The sequence below is a fragment of the Adiantum capillus-veneris genome, chromosome 24, assembly GCF_014529385.1.
Source record: "Adiantum capillus-veneris isolate H3 chromosome 24, ASM1452938v2, whole genome shotgun sequence".
NCBI classification, from domain to species: Eukaryota; Viridiplantae; Streptophyta; class Polypodiopsida; order Polypodiales; family Pteridaceae; genus Adiantum; species Adiantum capillus-veneris.
Genome location: NC_140954.1, coordinates 53,862,316 through 53,880,127, shown reverse-complemented (window position 1 = coordinate 53,880,127; position 17,812 = coordinate 53,862,316). Strand labels below are relative to the sequence as shown.

The following is a 17,812-nucleotide window of genomic DNA, read 5'->3' as shown; positions in this document are numbered from 1 at the left end:
CTGGAGAAGCTTCTTCATCGCAAGGTGCATTTCCTTTCAATTATCTAGGTCCAGGTATTGACCCACCTTCTCAGGCACCTTCAGCTGGGGAGGATGTGTCAATGGGCACTGGTACTTGAGTTTTATTTCCCCCCTTTCTTTTCTTATTTCCTCGTCCACTGTATATACCATATAGAATGCATAGTTCTTTGAATTGCATCTCCTATAATGTGCGTGGGTTATGCAATCACGACAAGTGGCGGCTTATTTGGCACTATGTGCATACATGTAAAGCAGACATTGTGGTTCTCCAAGAGCATAACCAGCACCAATTTGCAGGACAGACTTCTTACTTTGCGGGCTACTGTATAGCTTATGCAGGATCAGTTGGCCATTCTAGAGTGCTTATGCTTGTTCGACATGAACTCTTCCCGACCTTGGTCTTTAATGACCCGGCTGGGAGATGGATGGTCATCCAATGTATTGTTAATGGAGAAGTTTTCGAATTTGGAGGATTATATGCATACACAGCTTCTGCAAATAGAGCACGGTTGTGGAGTGCTATCTCTTCTTATTGTTGGCGTTCCAATGCCTTTCTCTGCGGGGATTTTAATAATGCACCAAACCTTGCGGATAATACTACTGGCCATTCTCACAGGCTTCATATGGAACGGCAATCATGGGACCAATTTATGTCGACGTGTAATGGGCTTGATTTGTGGCCCTTTTTGCATGTGACTGATCCAGGCTTTACTTTTCAACACAATGCTCAATCCATGTATTGCGCTCGGCTGGATCGCTGGTATCTTTTTCACATGCAACAATATGATGACTTTGTATGCGAGATGAGGATTGATTATGCTATGTGTCTCTCGGATCATTTTCTCGTATGCTTGAAACTTCGTTTTGGCTCTTTTGATGTCAATGATCGCCTACCCAAGAAAAGACTTCTGCATGTCAATAATGCTTATCTCAAGCATGAGCCTTTTCGCACCATGATTGTGAATATCATCCCGCCTTTGCTCTTCCAGATGTATGTTGACATGGACATAGCATGGTTTCGTTTTGTTATGCGTGTTCAATCAGTTATACAGGATTATGGCAGGGATTATTTGTCACAATTAAGGGAACAGGCTAACCAGGCAAAGGATGCTTGTAGCCGATTAATGCACTTGGCTAATCATTCTTCTCTTACTGATGCTCAAATGACTGAGTTGTTTTCTGCTTGCGCAATATTAAGGCACAATGATGAGAGGAAATTGGCCAAATGGCAGACTCGAGCTCGTCAACAGGCTTTTGCAGATAAAGGATGTGTTTCTAAACAATTTTTTCAGCATTTGCATCACTCGAGGCAGTCTCAAGCTATACGGAGGGTTAAATTACCGTCAGGGGAGTGGACCTCCACTTTTTGAGAGCTAGCACTAGCCCTACACTCTCATTATGGCAAGATTTTTGAGGCCCCTTCTTCTCCCACGAGAGAAGCTCACAAAGCGCGTCACATGTTTCTATCGCATGTTACTTCCATTCTCTCGTTCCGGCAGGCTCAAGACTTGGAAGCTATTTTCACTGAGTCGGAATTGTATGCCAGCTTGCTTGATTTAGGTCGATGGAGAGCTCCTGGTTGGGATGGTCTCTCTGTGGAATTCTTCTTGTCTTTCTGGGATTATTTGAAGTTGCCTCTATTGTTCATGATCAATACAGCTTGGGAACAACAGAAATTACCCTCCTCTTGGAAAGAAGGTTTGCTCAAGCTGATCCCTAAGCATGCATTGTGTGAAGAACTTTCACATTGGAGGCCTATTACACTTATGCATGTGGTATATAAATTAATGGCAATAATGCTTGCTAACCGACTCAAATGCTTTCTGCATGAAGGCTTGCATCAATCTCAATATGGAAATTACTGATAACCTCGCAAATGTCATTATTGGTATGGAATATGCAAAATATATTCGACAGGATGTTTTAGTCATGCAGGTTGACATTGAAAAGGCATTTGATACTGTTCTTTGGGATTACATTGCGGATACCATGCGACATTTGGGCTTTGGGCCTAGGCTATCCCGTGTCGTGCTTTTCTTATATGCAAACAGTACTTCTGCAGGCTTGCTGGATGGTTCTCTCACAGAATCTTGGCCTTTGGGACGGTCGGTACGGCAGGGCTGCCCTCTGAGTGCTTTGCTTTATGCGATTGCTACTCATCCCTTGTTTATGTATTTGGATTCCTTTACCTCCATTGGTAGGCTACATGGCCGTACTTTACCTTTTGGTCGACAGTTTGCTGGTCAGGCTTATGCGGATGACTCTTTGTTCATGCCTCGTAATAACTATGATGATGTACAACAGACTATGTATACTCTTAACTTGTTTGGATTGGCAGCAGGTCTCAAAGTTAACTTTTGCAAATCCAAGCTATTGTTTCTGAAAGAGTGTGACTGGCATAAGATATTGTGGCCTGGGGAGATTGTTCCTCCCCATGTTCTGGTTCGACATTTGGGTTATCCGCGGGGTTGGAATGTATCGGCTATGAAGAAAATGGATTGGGTGCTCCAACGTCTACATTCCAAGTTGAATTATTGGAAATTGTCCACGTGGCCACTTCATGTGCGTCTCAGGATTGTCCAATGCATCCTGGTGGCTTATGTGCAGTTTTACTTACCTTTGTTATCCTGGCCTCGATTGTGCTTGCAGTCTCTCATGTCCAATATTTTAGAACATTTTTGGCGGACCTCGTCTACCAAGAGGGGCATTCGGCTTCTATCTATGGACAAGCTGTGTTCTCCTAAGCGGCTTGGAGGGTTGAATATTTTGGACTTGAGACGTCATCTTCTGGCTCGGAAAGCTATGTTGTTGCTAGTTTTGATGGAGCAGCAGCAACCCTGGGCTCTCATGGTCACACATTTATGTGCGCACATTGTCACCCCTTCTTTCGGTCATTGGAAACTGACTTATTGGGATGTTGTTTTTGGGAAGCTTGAAGGACACATTCCTGGATGTCCCTTTACTTCTTTCCTAATTGTTGATTGGAAGGTTGTCACTTCGCAATTGGCTTGGGATGGTCGACAATCCTCTGGGGGTAACTTTCTTCGCTTGGAGAGTCTGCATTGGAGCAGGGTTTTTGCTTCGACTTTGGTTCAACGGTCTCCTCGCCAAGCGTATTTTCTTTCCCAAAAAGGAATCTGTGGGTGCATCAGGTGGTTGATGACTCGGGTTATGTTCTTTCTTTCGCTGATGCCGTCTCCCGCTTTCGGTTGGGTCTTCACTATTCTCCTCTCTGGCGGGAGATTCAAAACATGCTTGCTGCTCATTCGCCCATTCCTCCTCTGGATGAAGACTCTCGCTTCTCTGATTGGAATCTGGCTACTACTAGATTGGATTGCATCTCAACTGCCAGTGTCTATGCCATTCTTCAGTCTGATGTATGGATTGTGCATTGGGGTAATCAGCTATGGTCGCTTTCCGAGTCATCCTTGTGGTGGCAACACACATTGTCTCGTATTTGGTAGAGTCATCTGCCTCTGAAGGAATGTGTTTTTTTGTGCCGGTGCTTGGTGGGAGCTCTACCTGTTGGCAGTGTGTTGCATGCTCGGCATATTGCGCCTTGCCGCTGCCCCATATGCCTTGAAGCTGACGAGACAGTGCCACACTTACTGTGGTGTTGTCGTCACTCCAGAGCCTTCATTCGGCAAGTGTCGACTGCTCTTCGGCTGCGTTTTCCTTCCGGCTCTTTTCACAGACGATTTTGGCTTTTTGGAGTGCTTTGGTCACAGCAATCTCAGTTTGCGGTGTTCTTCACCTGGGTCAGATTTTGGACTATGTGGGCCATCTAGCATCATAGGAACTCCTTAATGTTCCAGGGCACTCTTGTTGACCCCTTTCCCTATTTCAAATTATCTCTTGGTCAAGCACTGCATTTTGCCTATGACGCTGGAGACATCGCTCTTGAAACCATTTATTTTGACTGTTTCTAGCCTTCGAAGCCTCATAGTGCTCCGTGTTTTGTATCCCTTTCTTTTCGTGGGTTTTCCTCGCTTTGAGGTTTCCCACTTGTAAATTAATCAAAGCAGATTTACAAAAAAAAGTGTGTGTGGAGGGTTGGCCATGGCGAGATTGAGGTGGAGGGAAATTCCTTAGAAATATCCACCTGCAAAGGGTCAAAACGGTTCCCTGTAGGAACCCAATGTTGCTGGCCAGTCGTAGGTCGTCCACCTGGCAGGGACGGCCATGTACCTGCTCCAACCATCAGCTGACTGGCCAGCTGACTTAGTAGAGGTTCCAGCCTGTGCACCCTAGGTCTTTGTTTGCTATGTCTGTCCAGCCTTGGGAGGCTAAGCATGTGTTGCGGGTCAAGGTCTCCTGCAAGGAAAAACCTTTGTGAGATGGCTTATCTGTCTGCATATGAGCAGTGGTTCGAGAGACCCAAATACTCCACGCTCTGGCAGAGCTAGCCACCACTCACCATAGGTAGGACTACCTTCGGGAGAGTGGGTGTCCCGAACCAAAATACGTATAGTACGTATACATGTCTCCTTGGCAGTGACTGAAGTTGCCGTGCGCGCGGGCTCCAAGAGAGTCCCAATCTCTGAATCAATCCTGGATAATAGCCGGGAGTACTCTCTTCTCAGGCCTAAGAAACAAGCCAAAATGGGCAAATCTACTTCCTCGACAACAACATCTGAAGCTGGGGTGAAACCATGGCGCCATTGTCGAAAATGAGCCCTAACTGCTCGGATGGCCAGCAGGCCCTGACTGCTCGATGGCCAGCGGGCTCATTGAAATGATCTTGGAAGCCATCTCAGGAGTCTCGAACTCGATTTGATAGTAACCACGCCCGAGGAGCTGTATGTCTGATGATCTTGCCCACCTTTGCAAGAAGGTTGTTGGCCTGGAGGAGGTCGTTCACCCCACCCCTACTGGGTTGGGTGTTGATGATCTTGCCCTCCTCTGCAAGAAGGCGGCGGGCTTGAGGAGGTCGTGCACCTCATCTCTGCTGGGTCGGGTGCTGATATTCTTGCAGATGACGGAGGTGGCGCGAAGGCGCTCCACCTCTGTTGTTAGGCTCGCTTGCTCTGTTGGGTATAGAGCAAGTCGGATGGTTGGCTCTACTAGGTCGGGTGAGGCCCCTGCTCCACCCTAGAGGGGCTCTGACGAAGCCCCCTCCATCTATGTTTGCTGAAGCGCGGGCGGGGGGGGTTGTTGTGGGGCTGATGTGCCCTTTGCTATTGCAAACCCTCTCTCTGAAGGAATACAAGCGGCAAGTCGAAAGGCGGATACAGTGGGGGTTGGGGGGGGGGGGGGGGGGGGGGGAGGGGTTATGCTGCGGGTAATGCGGTAGAGACGGCACGGGTGGCAGGTTGGGATGGGTGGGGGCAGCACGAGTGGGTGGGTGGGGGCCTCGTTCATGAGTGTCACGGGGCTCACTCGAGGGATTTACTGTGGATATTTAATCCACCGTTGATCCCATCTTTGCATGGCAAAAAGGTAACGTCCCCACCCTCCCCCGCTTCGGACTCGACCTCACCACCTCCCGCTTGAGACTCGCGCTCCCTATTCAGCCCGCCTGTCACGCTTGCTTGAAAAGCTTGTGAGTGCAGTACTATAAAAGTTTGCACCCCCCCCCCCCCCCCCCCCCCCCCCCCCCCCCCCCCCCCCCGCGTTGATCCGGCGCCCCTGCCGTAGATCCCTCAAGTGACACCCCGTGTCACTTATAAACGGGGTGGGGTTGTGTGGGGTGCGTGCAGGTCGGGGGGAGAGCAGAAACAACGAGCTCTTCGTGCACTGTCCGCACAAACACAAGGTTAGTTTGCTGGATGTTTGACAATTGACATCCCAAGCTTGTCACATTAGCTTTTCCTTGCCTTCCAGTTGAGTTCCATGTCATGTTCCTGCAAATCACCCAACTGCAAAATATTCACACTGTCAAACAATCTAGTCAACTATTTGGAAGAAACTGAACTATTGGTTTTCTCTTCAAATGACATTTTCAAACCTTAAAATTTCATTATGGCTATGATCAATCGATCATGAAGCATCTACTTGTTTTCTTCTGATTACTATTGATTGTGTTTGCACTTGCTTTATAAGCTGTAGCTTCAATTAAAATTGTCACTCACCAGTTATCTAAATTTGGCTACAGCCCTCAGCTTGTAAATTCACAGTTGTAAAGATGGCCAGTACTCCATACTTGTGGATAAAGTGTGTATAGGAATGTATAGTTCCTTCGATGTGATGATGCAGTGATGTTTTGATGATGTGGCAGATAAGCTTCAGGCCCAATAATGAGTTGTAAATTGTAAATACTATGCCAAATCATGCAGTGATGTTTTGATGATGTGATAGATAAGCTTCAGGCCCAATAATGACTTGTAAATTGTAAATACTATGCCAAATCATGCAGTTTCAAGTCATGTCTCACCAACTGGCCCCTAAGTGTCTTTTATATATAATATTCTGTCTTGGATTGTATCTGGATTAGCTAGGGTTGACCTCACAAGCATGTGATCAGCAAGGCTGCCTTATCTGGAAATGCAGGTACATTTTCTTTGCAGACAAGGTTGAGATTGAGGATATCACGGAAAAAACATTCTTTTTCACCATAATGGGACGCAAAAGTGATCAGGTATGGGACCATCCTTGCAATAGTGGACTTGAGAGAGAAAGGAGCGTAGCCACCAGAAATAGTTTTCGGTGTATATTGCTTGAGACCTTTACCAAGAGACATTGAGGTTTTATAACACTTAAAAATATGTGTGTGTGTGTACATGCCATTGCCACTCACCCCTTGTTGTTGCATTTGGATCATTTGACTTCGCTTGGTCATCTTCACGGGTTGCAATTACCCTCTAGAAATGACTTTCTTGGGCAGGCTTATGCCGATGACTCGTTGTTCATGCCTGGCAATAACCAGGATGACATGCGACAGATTATGTAGGCACTGGATTCATTTGGGCTTGCGGCAGGCCTTACGGTCAATTTCCGAAAATCCAAACTCTTACCTCTTGATGCACGTCAGTGGCACTGTCTTTTGCGGTCCAGAGATATTCTTGATCCACATGTGATTGTTAGACACTTGGGGTATCCTATTGGTTGGAAGGTAACCAATACTCAACAAGTGGATTGGGTTATGCAACGCGTGAACGTCAACTTGCAAATTGGAACTGTCCACATGACCATTACATGTTTGTCTCCGTATTGTCCAGAGCGTCATGATGGTCTGTGTTGAGTTTTACTTGCCATTGTTGCATTGGCCTTGTCCTCGCCTCACATCGCTTATGTCTGATATTTTATCTCATTTGTGGCGCAATTCCCGCAAGAAAGGGCTCCGTTTGTTATCAATGGAGAAAGTTTTCACTCTGAAGCATTTTTGTGGGTTGGGGGGGGGCTTAATATTTTGGCCACCAGCAGAGATTGTTCGGGATCTTTGGCTAGAGCTGATCCATACTCTCGAGGACAGTTCGAGAGACTCCAAGGCAGCTCTGACCGCATGCGGGAGCGCAGAGAGGCTTTCCTTCGACTTTGGCTTCCTGAGCCTTTCTTCACTATGGTCCAGGCTGTGCTCAGATGGCACTACCGTCCACCTATGTGGCTCTTCCCTCCTCCCATCTCTTGGTTTAGCCTCATTGTACATATGCTGTTTTTTCATTGGGAGAGTCTCCTCACCATGATTGTTGTAGCCCTCTCTTGCAGAGGTGGTTGTAGCGCTATGGGCAGTTTTCATTAACTAATAGAAGGATCTTTTTCTCGGAAACAAAAAAGACTCAGCAACGTTTGGAAAAGCAAGCTGCCTTTAAAGAGAAGACTTGTCCTTTGGAGATGCTTGCTTGCAGTGTTACCGGTTGGGGAGCTGTTGGCAAAGCATCGGGTTGCATCCTCTCGATGTACAAGGTGTGGGGCTGCCAAGGAAACAATAGGACACTTGTTATGGACCTGTCCTGACACTCGTCAACTGCTGGATATTATTGCGGGCCGCCATCGAGCGCGTTTTACTTCTCTTACGTTTGGGAAATCTTTTTGGCTTTTTGGCATCCTTGCTACTCGGCTCAGACCTTATGCGGCCTTTTTTCATTGGCTGCGATATTGGGCTCTCTTGACAGTGTGGCAGGCTTGTAACCGGTTGGTTCTCGGTGAACCGCCTCTAGAGGCCTTCCCCTTTTTTCGAGCTTCTCTTTAGCAGTCCTTGTGTGATAGTCTCTCTCGAATAGATTGATCCTTACTCGTATGCCTTGTTCATAGACATCTTTTGATCTTGTCATAGTTCGCACTGAACAATGGCATCTCTTGTACTTATTCCTTTTGGGTGAGTTTTCCTCGCTGTGAGGTTTCCCACTGATAAATTTATAATGGATTTACCAAAAAAAGAAAGCATACATATCACATACATACATAAGATTTTATACTTCCCTAACAGTAGGACTAGAAATCCATCGCGTTCTTGCTTTGGGTTGTCTTTAAAAATACTAAAACATCTAAGTAGACAATCTTAGACAATTAGATGCACATTCTAACCTAACAGCAAGCTAACATTCCAATGCTGCTGTATCCTGTTAGAATGCTCTTCTAGTTGATCATATTTTCTGATTCTAAGAACATTCTATAATGTTTTTGATTTTTTTGTTTGGCAGCTCATGGAGCAGCTTAACATGAAGGACATCGTGGGAAAACCTTATGGAACACATCTTCATTATTCAGTGAGTTTTTGAAGTGGTCAACTCTTGCCTTTCTGTGTCATGTTTGTGCTTCTTGGAACTACATATAGAATTCTAAGTACAGAAATCACACTTTACAGATAGAGGGAACACCGGTGACTGTTGGAGTAGGGAATCTGCTTTCAAAAAGTGGCTACTCCTTGATGCTGTCAACTGACACAGCTGGTCTGGTCTGGGAAACATTACTGAAATTTGGGGCGGTTCCTATGGGTGCAGATTGCTGGGAGCACTTGCGCATCCAAAAAGGTTTGGAAAGAACATCTTTCTCGCTGTGTCTTCACGTGAGTGTTTTATCTTTTCATTGGTGAGTGTGATTATGATAGATTTTGAAACTTAATGGCCAAGCTTTTGCATTAAAAGAGCTTCCAGGATACCTAATGGTTGGAGATGATTGGACTCTGATTAGGTGCTTTGCCAATCTCACTGGCTTTTGCATTTTCTTCTCTCTCATTGCTTGGCAACAATACTTCATGAACAGGAACTTTGAAGATATCGTGACTTATGCAAACTATTTTGGTTCTTGAGGGATTTCTTTTGCAGACACATTTGATAGGCTTCACATACATGCAGACTTAAGGAACTTCATTTATAGCATTGATGGCCAGGTCACACACCTGTGTCCCTATGAGTATGTGTATGTTGTTATAAGTGTTGTCTTTTGATCTGAACTTTATTTTCTAGCATTGATGGCAGGGTTACATTCTTTTTCGGTTGTTATTTTGAGTATGTTGTCGTGTGCATGTGAGTGTGTTTGTCTTGTTTTAAGTTTTTTTGAAAACCTCCTATCTCTGTATCTGTCTATTCCAGGTGTTTGTTCAACCAGTCATATGTTTGCTTTGGGCTACTTTTTGTTTTATTTTTTTCTTGATAGGGAAATTCTCCTTTTCGTTGTTTTTGATTTTTCCTATCTAATGTATTTGTCTAGTGCTAGGGTTCTTTATGGCTGAGTCTGCCTTGCATCTTGGGAATCCTGACAAAAACTCAGTATGCTCGATTCAAGTGTGTATGCGTGTGATGTTTCGTGGAAAAGTGACAATTTTAGGGGGTTTGACAACCCAACAATTTAATCCATCATTTTCATGCCATCCAGAAGCTCCAAACTTGTAATGGCAGCAAAGACCCTAAATTTTTTTCATAGACTATCTTAGAACATTGGTTTTGGTGCAAATCTTCCAGGACGACCAGCACCTGGCAAGGAGTTGACTGATGAGTTCAATGTTCTGGAGGCTGGCCTTTGGGACACCATATCACTGTCTAAAGGTGCAAAAATTCCTGATCAACTGATGCATTTTTTATGCTTGGACAAAGTCTGTCATAAACAAGGTCTTTGTTCCATTTCACCAGGATGCTATATTGGACAAGAAACAGTAGCAAGGCTTGTAACATATCAAGGGGTAAAGCAACACCTATGGGGGCTAGCATTGAAGGGGCCCGTTGATCCAGGCAGCATTATTTTCTCTGATGGTGAAAAGGTATAGGGCATGCTTTAATATTACCATTTTCACAGTAATGTTTGATTACAGTCTTCAGAACATTGGGTTTACAGCAAATTCTTGAAATTTCATGGGGTGTGGACAAACGAGAAGCTGATACACAGGCCTGGGCACATGTGCATTGGTGCATGGATGACTGTTCACACAAGAGCGCGAGCATAGGTGCATGTGTGCATGGATGACTATGCAAACAAGAGCATATATGCACATGTAGAGCCGACGCAAGTGCAGGCATGACAGAAAAGTGAGCACAAACCCGCCCAAAGCATGCAAAGACCATTGCATATCTCCCAAATATTGACATAATCCAAAGTGTTTCAAATATCTACCTAGATCACCAAAAATATACTCACTTTAGATGTTAATTGGCTCAAAAATTGATTGAAAATTCACAAAATGAAGCCAATCACCAGCTAAAATGCTAGAACTGCTTCTATCGGTGGTCAGATTTCTTCAGGTGTAATTCCGAGTCGGGCCGCCAATTCCGGTGAAATGAAGTTGTTGGCCATGGCTCCTCCATCGAAAAATATCAGGGCCTCTTGATCTCTTACCTTGCCCCATGCTCTGTAGAGCTCGGTACTCTCATCCCATGGTCTAAGGTCGCCCCCCAAGAAATCTGAAACAAGTCTTGCCTTTGTCTTTCCTTTTCTTGCTCGCTCCTTTGCCGCTTTGGAACTCTCCGGTTTATCCTCTGCCTTCTCCTTTGATTCTTTCTTTGGACATTTGGACACTTAGCTCGAATGTCCTCAAACTTCTCCACTGCCATAGCACTTGCCCTCTTTGTAGTATTTTGCATGCTGCTCTACTGTCAATTTAGGCCTTGTGGATTTCTTCTTCTATTTCTTGCCTTTCTTCTCTTTAGAAGGTTCTTTCTTAGATAACTTGGAACTGGTTCATCCGTTGTATAAGTCAGGGAGCATGAGTTTTATGGAGTAAGTGTCCATGGCAGGTATGATGTTCCATGAGTTACTGAATGCTCTTGGACTTCTGTTTCAAACAATGTCTCCGCATCCCTTTTGGTAATCCGCAACAATACTGCTCCATCTGCTTCAGAAAGGGACCTTCCGAAACGAAGCAACTGGAAAAAAGGTATCCCAAAATTGCTGACTGTAGGTGACTAAGGTATCACCTTCCCGCATCCTTAGATGGTTTCAAGTTCTCTTCATATTCCCGCTAGGATTGGAGTGCTCTTCATCCTTCCACAAAAATGTAGTAGGTCGGATGTGTTCCTCTCTGTCGACGAGTTTCCTCTCTGATCTCACATGCATGCAGACTGAGCATCGACGGGCATGCATGCCCCGAGTACTAGAGGCCCGCAAAGAGGGCAAGAGGGCCATCTACGGAGACGGTTGGGTGATCATTGATGGCAACTTGCAAGGCCACTGACTAGGGATTTGCGGCCTATGAGACCTCTCACAAAGAGATACACATGGCGGTATGGAACTGCAATGGTTCCTTGTGGACACATCTAGGGAGACTAGATGAGGTGATGCATGACCGAGACCTCATTCTACTCAGAGAGACACACAAGAGCCTAGAGAGAGGTCTACGTAGAGTACATGACTATCAGTGGGAGTCTCTGCATAGGAAATGTACACCACACAACACTTCTAGATGCTCTGGTGGAGTAGAATTCCTCTATTGTCGCTCACTCCATAGCAGGATACAGATAGTAGCACGCGACCCAGACGCACGTTACATGTGGATGTGGCTTGAGCTATCTGAGGAGCACATCCTCTACATTGCCATTTGCTACTTTGCACCTAGCGGATCCAGATTTGCACAGACAGGAGGAGGAGAGACAGAGGAGTCTCACACACATGATGGGGAAGAGGAGGATGGCACACACTCACCATATGCATGTCTCAGGGAGGAGATCATGGAGTACTCGAGAAGTCATTCTTATGGGAGACTTCAATGCCAAGACACATAGGAGACAGTGTGACATTTATGACTTTGACGACCCAGAGCTACTCTCCACCATGGAGCACACAAGGCCAGAGAGGACCTCCACAGATATCACTACACCCACACCATACAGACGACATCTGATCCGTTTAGGATCACAACACCTTCTCGTTATTTATAACAGGGTTTCACGAGGCCCACTTGCTCACATCCTTCACCATACCACCACTACCTATTGGGGCTGACCACGCATATCTCGCTCTTTCCTTCACTGGCTCACCTATCTCCAACACACCACCATACATTTCACACATGAGCTGGCTTGAATTTACTTATCCCATGTATATGAGGGGATATACTCTCTTGATCCAGACACACCACTAGCCAGCTCTCCGCTGTCCTACACACTTTAGTCCTCAGCTGCTTCCCACACACCATTCACAGCGGCCAACCTCCATCTTATGGGACAATGCCGTAGAACCGATGGTACGATGGGGAGTGTAGAGACCTATACAGACATCTACGGGCTGAGCGAATATTGAGGAAAATCACGAAGTGCGAGATTAGACGAGAGATGAAGGCCATCACACACTATAAACGGCGGGCCTTCGAGGAGGCACATGAGCTTGAGCTATACCACCTCCTCATGAGTACAAACTACACCATAGCATAGAGGATTTTCAGAGAGCCACACCCCACCACCCCATTGGAGGACCTTCGCATATGGCATGACTATGCAGAGTGCTTGTACCAAATCCCTGGATAACCATTGATCCCGGAGTCATCAGACCCTCGCCCGCTACCTTGACCTTCTTCACATCTAGTATGGTGGAGAGAGCTATCCAATGCCTACAGCATGGCCGTTGAGAAGACCACGCCGGCCTACCAATTGAGTACCTGATCTATGCCCGCAGACATCCTCTCCCCCGTGATAGCACGTCTCTTCAACCATGCCTTGGTTGGGGGACTACCAGAGGAGTGGACTATGTACACCATCGTGCCTATTCACAAAGCTGGAGACACCATGAACCTAGGGAACTACAGGACTATCATGATTGGTCGCACATTGGCCAAAGTGTATGGGGCAGTTCTTGAAGCAGAGCTTAGCACATATGCAGAGGCATCCGGGCTACGAGCACTAGGACAGGCGGGTTTTGGATGCACTTTCTTTACTATTGACCACATCTTCGTGCTTCGTTGTCTGATTGATGGAGCGAAGGCATGAAAGAGAAGGCTCTATTGCTGCTTTGTGGATTTTCGCAAGGCCTTTGATACTGTCCCCAGAGAGAGATTCTTTCAGCGACTTCATGAGCTACAGATACCATCGGAGATGATATGGGCCATTCATTCTCTATATGCCCAGGTCACATGTAGAGTACGATGCCTAGGTGGACTATCAGATCCCATTGCCAACACCATTGGTGTGAAGCAAGGCTGTCCCCTATCTCCGACTCTTTTTGGCCTCTACATTGGTGAGATATCAAACTACATTCTATATGCACGAGGAGAGGGATCAGACTTGGCAGGTACACCAATCCCTATTATGCTTTATGCGGATGACATTATTTTGGTTTCTGAGACACAAGCTGAGGAGATCCGAGCTAGTGGACGCCCACATGCCCATGAACGCAGTGCACCACGACTACACTAGAGAGAGATCGAGGAGCGCTACTACAGATCTTTGGAGGAGAGGCACATCTGAGCCTTCGCAGATCCGGCCGCCATCTTGCGCGGATTGTTCACACCTTACCCACCCATGCATCTTGTCTTACACCCTGACTATAGTACTGGATGGCGCTAGAGTTATGATGAAATTTTTCTTTTCATGATTGTACCCTCAGCATATAGGGTTGCATCTTCTCCCTAATCTAGAGCTCCAACCCCCTACTCCATGTATCACTCCCCTCATCCCCCAACCATCACAGAAGATACTATCTTTACTTTTTTATCTTTTATCCTTCATTAATTCGCAACAAACGCTCCCTCTCTGTAAAACTGCTCGGACTGATGCACAGTCGAAGTGCTCATTGCACAGTCGAAATGCTTTGTGTCGAGGTGCTCTGTAGAACTGCTGCTCGGCCTGTGTGTGTCGAACTGAGGCGAGGTGTGTGTGTCGAACTGCACAGCCGAAGTGAGTAGCACCACCAGCAGCGGCAACACAGGCCTGTCGAATTGAGGCAAGGGCGGCAGGGCTAAGGTCTTAACACCCTCCCAAGGGCTGCCCTCGCTTGGGGGGGACATGGGTCGCAGAGGGCGGAACGGGCTAGAGCTAGAGAGAGAGAGAGAGAAATGAAATGAAATGTTATATTAACGTCTTCAAAAGGCCAGAATGACCTATGAGACCAAACTGATACAAAAGTGGTGAATCTGTTACAATGTCTGGGTACCTTAGTACCAAAGTACTAAGTGTGAAAAGTGTGAAAGTGTGAAAATAAATGTGAAAAATTAAATACAAAGTATTAAATAAACTTCTTAGGAGCATTCTGGGTGTCTGGCTAGAATGCTTCTAATCCTTTGTTGTAGTCTCCTCCTGTGAAGTGTGCTTCTGCATCTCGGTCGTGGTCGTCTCGATTTCCTAAGCTCAATCGCCCTGTCAATGAGGGTGCCTTTGGTATGAATGTGGGTACTCCTTTGTGCTGGCTGCTGGCCTCTTGCTTCTCCTTCCACTCCTGCTTCTCTCGATCCGAAGAAATCTGTGATCTGCCTCTGAGGCTGTAGTGCTTTTTGTATTCTCATTAGATTATCCCTGTGCCGATGTAGTTCCAGTAGGTACAAGCCTAAGCATCTTTGATCTTGGTATTGCGTGACTCTATCTAGAGGTCCAAAGCCTTCTTTAAATAGGCAATGGAAATGCCCACGTATCTCATAGTATACGGTGCAATGACATATGAAGTGTAATTCTGTCTCCGGCTCCATTCCGCATAACTTGCAAATTCTGCTCTCAGGTGGGATTCCCCTAAATCTGCCAAATTCAATTTCCAGCTGGTGTGAGGATGTACGAATCTGACCAATAGCACATCTCAAACCATGAGACAGGTGGGTATCCATGTAGCTCGGGCGAATCACAAATCCATCTTCAGATAGCTGTAGGAAGTTTTCTTTGTAGTCGGCCTTCTTCGTGCCCAATTCTTGTGTAGGGTGTACCCATGTCCTCTTAGTATCCAACTGTATAAGATCTTGACGGATGATTTTATTAATCTCCGTTTGTGTAATTGCCAGTGATGGAGCCTCAAGAGAGTATTGGAAGGGGGGTAATCTTTCCATACTGAACCCGTGTCTTTGAAACCACGAGGATAGTTGCGCTAATTGTCGAGAGGATTCGAGGGCCAGTCTAGTATATCGGCAATTATTTGTATCCCACAAACCATGTATAAAGGACACTGATCTGGTAAGAGCTTCAATTTCTATCGGAGGGGCAGCTAGTTCCGCTCGGGTAATCGTGTGTGGTACGGAGGCCTTGGCTCTAATCATTCGGGAAATCATAGATAGCAAAGGTCTCTCCATTGACTTCCAATTATCCTGATCCACAGATGGTCCCCAAATCTTGACCCCATAAAGCATAGCTGAAGCAACCACAGTATCATAGAGCCAAAGTTTTGTTCGTGGTTCCTGAAACTGTACTTGTGAACACATCCTCTCCAACCCTCCCAAGGCCGCAGAGGCTCTGGACAATCTAGCATCCGCTGCTTTCTTAAGAGTAAACTTCGGTCCTGCAAATACCACACCAAGGTATGTGTATGCATCTGTGTACTCTACTGTATCCTGGCCATATGCAAATGTAGGTGTCCCTTTTAGTACTTACTACTTTCTTTATTGACAATCACAGAGAGAGGAGTGGACACGAACTAGTGGAGTTCCGCTTCCAAATGCATTGGCTCCACAGTCTAGTGCCCCTTTTAGTACTTACTACTTTTTTTATTGACAATCACAGAGTACAACTGCCAAGAGGTGAGCTCTGCAATTTGCAACCTGCATGATCTGCTATACCCACCCCTTTGGGCCCTAAAATAAGGTGCCCCCGAAAGTACCGCTGAAGGTTTTTGTCCGGTTCGCTTTGGGTGTCCCCTTCTATAGGCGAGCAGGCCACATCATTAATTTTGTGACAAACAGCTGGTCAGCCTCCCTTGCCCAGGACACCCCATGTCCTTTCCAATATAGTATCAGATCATGATAGGTGCCACTTGGATTGGCCCTTGTTCACACGTGGGCGGTGGGCCCTGTCCAAGTGAGCGCTCTTTATGGTTTATCTTACCCTTAAGAATGCTAGGAAACCATTCCCTAATATTGCATAATCTCTCCCATGTTGAACTCTCTTCAAGGCAATCCTTCCATTTAAATAGATACTCGTTATAGAGAGTATTTCTAGTTCATTTTTCTCGTATGTCCAGAATCTTATGTTGTTCATGAGGTAGCAATTTGTCATTGACGTTCCACTCTCTAATCATCTTGACATGATTATTAGATTGACCCAATTTTCTTTGAGTTCCTAACATGGAATACTACATACAAAAACACTGAACATGCAATAAGTTTGTTTTGTCTTGTGGGTTTGTTTTTTTGCTTGCGACACCTCTAGCATTCATATGAGGGGCTCTTGTACAGACCTTGTTCATGTACAGGGTCTAAAACATTGTGCCAAAATTATTGCCGAATAAATTGCTCAAGTTTACTCAATGAGCTGCAAGTTGACAATCCTGTTGAATTTGTTCAGGTTGGCAAGGTCACGAGCTGCAGTTCAAGAGCAGAAAACGGTGATTTTTTTGGTCTTGGGTACATCAGAAAAAAGGCTGGGGGACAAGGACTAGAAGTTCATGTGGGTGAACAATCTGGGGTGGTAAAGACTGTACCTTTTGTAAGACAGACTCTTTGACAGCCTTGCAAATCTTCTTATGTGTTTAATTTTAGTTTCTTTTAAATTTTGTGTGCCTCAATGGTATATTGAAGTTTTATTTTCTCTTTAGCGATGTTGATGCATGTCTAGGATCCCTAGTGGAACTTTTCTAGTAAATTTGATGGGACCTTTGAATCTTATTTGTGAGTAGCATGAAACTAGCTGAAAACGGGGTAGAGCATAGTTTTTTCCATGCGTTTTCCATACTCATACGCATGCGGGTATGGAAGTTTGGAATAAGTATGATTGGCTCTCTTGGGCTGAACCATTTCACCCCAAATCACACTAAAGAAAATTATATCCATTTCATGGTGATCTCAAACCTATATAGAAAATATCAAAGGAGTTTGAAACCTCAGATTACTCTAGTGTAATTGCTCAAGCCAAAAGCACCTCAAAATTGGGCACTATAAAACTTCAAAAAAAAATTGCAAGTTGAGTATGGTATGCCATATTATGCTCCATTTTTTAATACGTCTTCGAACCTTAGGACAAATACCGTGAGTGTATGGAAAAAACTATGGGGTAGTGTCCTTCCTGTTTGGACAAGGAGCGAAGTTGAGGTGACATATTGTCAAGTTTAGATCTTTGTACTTCTCTGGTTATTTTCAGCCTCTTCTTTGTAGGTTTGTAGTAGTATTCATTTCTAGTATTTAGCTTACATTAGGACTTAAGAACTTGTTCTTTTAGAAGTTGTGTGGAGTCTGACTTCGAGGATCAAGTCTTTAAGATGTCTTAATTTTTTTAGTTTAAAGATGAGTACTTGTTTCAAGTTTTAACCAAGTAAGCTGCTTCAACTTATTTTGCTTATGCCTTTTCTAGAAACATGTTTAAGT

General features: G+C 45.3%; 1 protein-coding gene across 2 annotated transcripts in view; it reads left to right on the top strand.

The window, feature by feature from the left end:
- Nucleotides 1-17,001, top strand: part of LOC147426384 (Glycine cleavage T-protein family) — a 101,481-nt gene extending 84,480 nt beyond the window's left edge. For both annotated transcript variants that reach the window (XM_086498473.1, XM_086498474.1), the window contains 6 exons: nt 6,511-6,598; nt 8,601-8,666; nt 8,765-8,930; nt 9,861-9,944; nt 10,029-10,156; nt 16,797-17,001. In XM_086498473.1, the coding sequence (XP_086354599.1) occupies nt 6,511-6,598; nt 8,601-8,666; nt 8,765-8,930; nt 9,861-9,944; nt 10,029-10,156; nt 16,797-16,955 (691 nt within the window). In that variant the 3' untranslated portion in view covers nt 16,956-17,001. The remainder of the gene's footprint in view (nt 1-6,510; nt 6,599-8,600; nt 8,667-8,764; nt 8,931-9,860; nt 9,945-10,028; nt 10,157-16,796) is intronic.
- The last annotated feature ends 811 nt before the right edge of the window (nt 17,002-17,812 follow it).